The sequence below is a fragment of the Teleopsis dalmanni genome, chromosome 2 (assembly GCF_002237135.1).
Source record: "Teleopsis dalmanni isolate 2A chromosome 2, ASM223713v2, whole genome shotgun sequence".
In the NCBI taxonomy this organism is placed as follows: Eukaryota; Metazoa; Arthropoda; class Insecta; order Diptera; family Diopsidae; genus Teleopsis; species Teleopsis dalmanni.
In genome coordinates this window covers 165,389,179-165,396,578 of record NC_051847.1, presented here as the reverse complement: position 1 = coordinate 165,396,578, position 7,400 = coordinate 165,389,179, and the positions used below count along the sequence as shown (strand labels likewise).

General features: G+C 30.1%; 1 protein-coding gene across 4 annotated transcripts in view; it reads right to left on the bottom strand.

Annotated features, from left to right (window-relative positions):
* Positions 1–425: 425 nt before the first annotated feature.
* LOC119680750 (protein lap4-like) overlaps positions 426–7,400 on the bottom strand; it is a 69,040-nt gene continuing 62,065 nt past the window's right edge. Inside the window, exons 24-25 of one of the 4 annotated variants that reach the window (XM_038093711.1) lie at positions 3,155–4,768; positions 438–2,980 (exon numbers count right to left, since the gene is read on the bottom strand). In XM_038093711.1, the coding sequence (XP_037949639.1) occupies positions 1,838–2,980; positions 3,155–4,768 (2,757 nt within the window). In that variant the 3' untranslated portion in view covers positions 438–1,837. Of the gene's footprint in view, positions 4,769–7,400 lie in introns of all 4 variants that reach the window. The other 3 variants (XM_038093713.1, XM_038093714.1, XM_038093712.1) reach the window with 3 other exon arrangements.

Sequence of the window (7,400 nt, the reverse complement as noted above, 5' to 3'; positions counted from 1 at the left end):
CATAAAAAGATACTTTTTATATAACAATATTCAATAAATAAATAAAATTAATATACATATTTATATTACAAATAGTGTTTGTGATAAAAATGAAACAATTTAGTTTTATAAAAGATCTCCATTTCGGCGTTAAATAAAACCAACCTAATATGTCACCTCACAACAAGGAATTTAGGAGGAGAAATAAAGAAGATATATATTTCGTTTTAATTCAAAAAACTTGCTTGCACTAATAAATTCATTATTAAATTAATTAAAAAAAACTTAATAGATAATTTAATTTAATCACAAATTATAATTTAAAATGTATTTGGACAACACAAAAGAAAACAAGAATTGTAAAAGAATAATATTTTATTTTTATTTTCTCGTTCAAAATTAATTCTCCAATAAACATAAACACAGGTATGTTAAGTGTATAAATATTATTGCTTAAAATTAAAGTCAAATATTCCGAAAGGGTAATAATTTCTAGACTATTTCTATAAAAAAAATATGTATATTTCCAAAGTACTAACTACATTTATACAAACACTATTAAAATTAAAGAAGTTTGGTATCAAACATTTAAAGAACAAAGGGCAAGGGGACGAGGGTAATAAAATTTAAGGAATAGTTCAAAACTAATTACAATTGTAAAAGTAAAGTGCAAACAAAATTCAATCCGCAGCGATTGGGTTACTAAATTTTTAATAAGCATAAATTTGTAATTTTTCTCCAAAAAACCAAAAAAGAAGAAAGAAGAAACCCCCGACCCATCATCTTATGTTGCCATATCAACGAAGTGTAACTCACTTGGTACGGAACTACTTCGCACTCTTAAGGGGAAAACTTCAATAAAACAGCGAAGTGTGCACTTTATTTCATAAATTATGTTTCCTACTAATTTTGAATAAAACAGAAAGTACACAAGGAGGAACAAGGATTTATTTAGTTATCCACATCCAACAGCATTTGAATTTGATTTTAATTAACATTATTGCAACGGCACGGCAATGGTCATGACGACTTTGCCCCGCATACTTTTTGCTGTAAAATTTAAAAGGTACCGTCATGCAATGGAAATAGATATGGATTAGATTTGGTACATGAGTATGCGTTAATACTGTTACCCAGGGTAACCGAGGTGTTAAATTGATGACAAAGTGTTAGATTTTAATTAATATGTGCTATGAAGCAGTTACGTGGCTTACGTGATAAAGAAAAACTTTATGAACTTTTTCACAGTTTTCTCATTTTATTTTTTCCCTCTAAGTTTTGTTAGTACTGCCTCTCTCAGTAGCGCCGTCGTTGCGAAACCATATTCAGTCAGTATCCAGTATTGTTTTTCAATCAAAAAATTTCAGAAGCCAATTTAAATTTATACAATGATATTAAGCAGGTCGTCGACAAGGACACAAAATAATCCTTGCCTCAAAAATTAGCATCTTAATTAAAACGAAACTTTTCTGGTACTCTGCCTGTTAATACTGTTAACCCATTTTTATTTTATTACGAATTTTGACCTATTTCGGATTACCTAAAAGCAATTAAAAACTTTTCTAAGCCCACCACTTTGCTTGCAAATAAGCAATACAAATAAATAAATAAATAAATAAATGTTTAATGGAAATATATCTCGACCAGAGGAAGTTGGAAAGTTGGAAAGTTGATGTAATAAAGAAAACCAACGAAAAGTGAAGCCACAAATGGCACAACAATTACTTTGGACATTTAAATGACGAAAGTGATAACAACTTCAGCGATTAGTTAGCTTCGTCACTGCTCAGCGTAAGCCGCAACGTAGCACACTAAACACTTAAGCTGAGCAGTTTGGAATATTGGATGGGAAATGCAATCATACAGTTGTTTCCTTTCCGGTAGGTGGGGAGGAAGGTAGATTTACAAAGTGTGCTACAGATTGTTTTTTCAGTGATGGTGACGAAAGATCTAATTGTGGTTGTGACTGTGAATGCAATTTCATGTTACGAACTCCTAAAGGTGGTGGTGGTGCCGTGCGTAATTTGTTTGGTTTAACTGGTCTTTTGGGAGGCAAAGGTGGTGGTGGTGGAGAAGTTGAGGCACGACAAGATAAGGAAGTGTCACTGCTACGTCGAGAATCGAAAAATGAAGTGTTACTGTAGATAGCCTCTTCTTCTATTGTGGAATATATTTCTTCAGCAGTCTCATAGTATGAGGATGCATTAAAGGTACGCTGCAGTGATGAGGTGGATGAGTCAATTGAGAAACTGGAGGATGTGCCAATGGTGGAAGTAGAGACACCTAATGATTGTGAAGTGTTTTGATAATTGTTACTACTAATTTTCAAAAGTGAAGAAGTCGAAATGGGTTCACTAGAGTTTTCTGCAATTATTTCAGATATTGCAGGAAATTGCATTGATATGTAAGATGGAGTAATTGGTGTTGATGGCGTAACAGTTGTAGTAGCTTTTGGAACAGTTGTTGTTGTACTGTAGCTTGTCATTATGTTAGCGGAAGGTAAAACCACCTTCGGAGTTTGATTTATATTGATAGTAGGTGTATTTGGTGTTGCGGGAATATCAGGATGTTGTTGTAGCCCATTGGGTTCACTCACCAAAGCACGTTGATTTAATTGCATTTGTGTGGACTGTACTGGATTCGGCTGTGGCGCTTGTTGTTGCTGTACATAGAATGCAGTTGATGTAGGACTACTGCCGGTGAAAAACACTGGCGTTGAAGCAAGCGATGGTGATTGTGATGTGGAGGAAGAAAACTGTGTTTGTGGCAGTAACACATAACCACCTATACTAAGGAGGGGTTGTTGGGTAGTTGTATTAAAAGTATTTGTACTAGTTGATAGGATTTGTCCTGTGAGGACATGTGTAGTGTTAGGTTGTTGTGGCTGTGGTAAGTTTGTGTATTGTACAGGAAGTATTTGAGCTGTGGGAAAAATTTGTGATGGTGACGGATGGCTTATAAGTGAAAACGTTGGTGTTACTGATGAAAAATCCAATCGCTTCTGCGGGTTAGCATTTGAAATAGGGGAAGAAATAGAGGCATTATTAGTAGTTGAAGATTCGCTGTCACAAATTGAACTACTATCACATGCTACATTAGCTGAGAGAGGCAAAGTGGGTAGTGGTGGCAATGGTAAGTCAATATTATCATCTGAACTATCTAAAAATGGATTTACCGATTTATTGATGCCTGCATACGCCGGCACTGCTGGAGCATTTTCGTTGGGTACACCTAATTCTGGAACCAATGTTTTGCTACGTAATTGATTACGTAGATCATTTTCCTTCAAAAGTATGATGCGATGTTCTTCTTCAGAAACCAGTATATTATTTGGAGAGTTCTCATGTATAAATTCATGCGGACGTTTTTGAGCTGGTGGAATTTCAGGAGCTAATGGTGGCAATACTTCAAGATAGTGAGGTTCATCCGCTGTGCTTGAAGGAGAAGTTTTCTTTGGCATTGTCGAAAAATTAATTGGAGGTGGTGGCGGACTTTCACGTGGACGTAAAGGACTACGCGGTGTAGAAACTCTCATAGGTAATTTATTTGTTTGAGAAGCTGGTTGCGTGACTGGAGTTTGCGGTCTGTGAACCTCTTGTATTGTGTTTGTTGTAATATCGTGCTCAAATACAGCGAAATCACCATGTCCAACGTCGGTATTTTGAAATGTTTCCAATGCATAATTATGAACAATTTCAGCTTTTTTTAGTTTTGGTTTCGGTAATAATGGTGGTGGGATTTTAGGTTTAGTACCGGTTGAACTTGCAACTAGATTTCCAGTAGACATTGATTGAGCATTAGAAAACATTGTAGGAGAAGAACGGGTATTATTTATCGAACGATTGTTTGACAAAAGATCTTCATTTGATTTTGAACCCGAACCAAAGAAAAACTGCTCACGTGGTGACTTTAAGGCAACTGGCGATTTTGATATTGCTTTTGCTATTTCAGTATATTCATCAGTTTTACTCTTGTCTAAATAAGCTTCACGGAAGGGATTATCTCTTTCAATTTCAGTAGATACTAACACTTTTTCGGGTGGTGGTGGCGGACTTCTATAACCTTTATTTGAAATATTTGGTGATGGTGAACGCATTGCATGTTGAAGTACGGGCGAATCAATTTCTTTTATTCGAGCTACTGTGGGAGTAATAGTTGTTGGTTTCATTGGACGGTTCGATCTTTCTAATGTTGAATTATTAGAAGAGGACGGACTCGAAGATCTCAAAATACCCTTACGCGGATAGCGAGTACGAGCGGTATTGTATTCTTGTTCTGAGTCATAAAACCGATTATAACTTTCTGGTGTACGTGAACTTTCGTAATCTGATTTTGATCTTTCATCACCGCTTAAATCAAAGCTAACAGATTTTCGATGACCCCCATAGGATGTTGAAGATAAGTCAGGTGAACTGCATTGCTTACCATAACTAGGTCTGTACGTTTTATAATCACTTTCAGAATCACTTGTATAACGTGGCATAGAACGTGCTTTCTCATAGAAATCGGAGTCAGTATCTATTTGATCTGGTGTATTAGATGTTAGTATGTTCGATTCTTGCTCAGATTGATTCTCATAAGCATCTACATCATCGTTATTATCAATATTATTGTCTACATCGTCATCATCATCGTCATCGTCGTCGTCATCGTCATCGTCATCATCAATTATATATACAGCTTCAGCTTTTGTGGCCTTTTGTTTTAAATCTTCAAGAGCGGCATCTTTCAATATACGTTGATTTTGCACCATTTTTTTATATTCAAAGCGTGGATCATCTTTTCGATTCTGATAAGTTGCATCAAAATTTTTTAAATTTTACAATATTTTAGCAAAAATTATTTATTGTTATTCTAAAAATTGTGCTATTAGCTCAACAGAAACAAAAGATTTTTTTCACAAACATATACAATAATTAGACTAAATGCGTTCAGATTTGCATATATTTGTGTGCTGAGACTTTATGGAGTTGTTGTGTGAGACCAATATTTTTGTGCATCTATGTAAGTGGGTTAATGTCTTGGAAACATTGTTAAAGCACAGATGAATGCTTTAATGCCAGTGAATTTTAAATGTGCAAAAATGAGTCGAAACAACACAAACTTGATAATGAAACAGTAAAATGTTCTGATATTTTTTGTACGTAAACCAATTCCACTTACCAATCTTAAAACACTTAAAATAAAATTATAAAACAGTAACAAAAGGATTTTATTTAATTTGATTTGATTTGTCAAATTTTTTAAGTGAAAATAGAAAAGCTGAAGCCAAAACAATAACAAATTAAGCAAACGATTCACAAATATGCAATTTACCTAAGAACATTTACTAATAGAACTCAGATAAACTGTCGTATCTTTACTCAAAATGAATTCTTAAATGAAATCACTTTAAAACAAAAGACTTTTATTGTTTTAATATTTAATAAATTTACAAAACAATTTCTTTTTACATCTGATGTCGGAAATTGAAATGATAAAAAAAAATTACATTAAGTTAACTTGACAAACAGTTTACGTTAGTTTATCATATAATAAATTCCAAATTTATTTATTTTTTTTTTTTTGTAATAGTAAATTTATACCAACAATAAAAACATTTAAATTTTTTTTTTAAATATTAACAATCAATTTTTTTTTTATTATTTATACAATATTGGACCATAAATATTTATTTATTTATTTTTTTTAACAATTAACGAAAATTTTTAAAGGAAATATTTTCCCAATAAAATTCGTGCTGTTACATTATAGGAAGGATTTTTTATTGTTTTCATTACTAATAAATTTTTAATTTGCCTATATATGTACATATATACACCAACAACAATTTAATTGAGATAATTTTGTTTAAGACTCAAGATATGCAATTGAAAACTTTAAAAGGTGCTTGTTGAATTTTTCATATTTTTTATCATCATTATTACAAGTTTTTTTTTTCTCTTTTTGGAAATTTAAAAAGGATAAGAATTCTTTTTTATATTAATAAAAAATCATAATCAAAAGAAAGCTATTCATCTATTTGTTAGGAACTATATAGTTTCCATAGTACTTTAAAATAATTAAAAAAAAATATATATAATACCATTTGAAATTTCACAAATTTCAAAAAATTAATATTTCGCATTTTATAAGATTATAAAAGGATCCATTTAACTATATCAATAGAAACCTACTTTATCAGGATATATGAAAACATCGCTTATTTAAGTATCAATATTTGAGATATATATTTTACTGTAGAAGTTTCTTAAAATATTTAAATTAGGGATAGTAATTAATAGTTGCATTTTGTTATTAATCATATTATCAAATAATTTTTGAAACCATTGAAATATTTATGACACTCAGGGCATATGTAAGTATATTGCAATAGTACTGAGTCAAACGGATATGAGTTCCGTTCTACTTATATATATTTGTATATATAAATGCATATAGTGATTTAATATCTTGTATAGTATAAAATATTTATTGTATGAGAGAAGGAAACAACACTTTGTACACATAATACAGTTTTCTAATTAAATAGAAAATTTACTTGACACTCAACAACAAATTTTAACAAAAGAAAATTTTTGTTATATTTTAAGTCACATTTACATATAATTATTTTTTTTTTTTTTATTTAATAAGTTTAAGCTTCAAGAAAAGGAAAAATATTTCCTCCGTTAAACTAAGTATTCATCAGTCTTATAGTTAAAAACATCCGCTTGTTAAGCAAGACTTTGATCAGAGTTCTGCAATGAAATCGGCATAAAGAGAAGAACAAAAAGAAAGAATCGAAAAAGGAAGAGAATTGTTATATTAAATAAAAAATCATAGTTTTTTTTAAATTTAGAAAATTATTTTAATTTTATGTATGCAAAATTTGTTAAAGTACACATCAAAACGACAGCCAATTAAGTAATTATCGATTTAAAATTTAAAAAAATTGAGGAAAATTGTAAATTCATACTCGGAAAAAATACACAGAGATATATATAGAGAATAAAATTAAATTTTTAGTTTAACAGGAATCAGTTAAATACATAAGTATATATACTAAGCGAAGGATTATATAAAATTTTCATGCTTACACATATAAATTAATAGAATAAAATTAAAATAGAAATAGTTATTAACAATTTTAATTTGAATTGTCTAAAATATGATTATTACTTTAAACTTAATAGTTTTATATCTTAATACTTAATGTATGCTTTGCAATTGATTAATATGTAAGGAATTGTTTACATATTTGTCATTTTTATTTAATACTCTGCCACTTATTTATTTTATAATAATAAAATTAAAAAAAATAAATTAACACAATAAATTAAAAAATAAATACAAAATATATTAAAAATATATTAAAAAATAAATAAAAATAAATTAAAAATAAAGAAAAAAAAAATAAAAATAAATTAAAAATATATAAT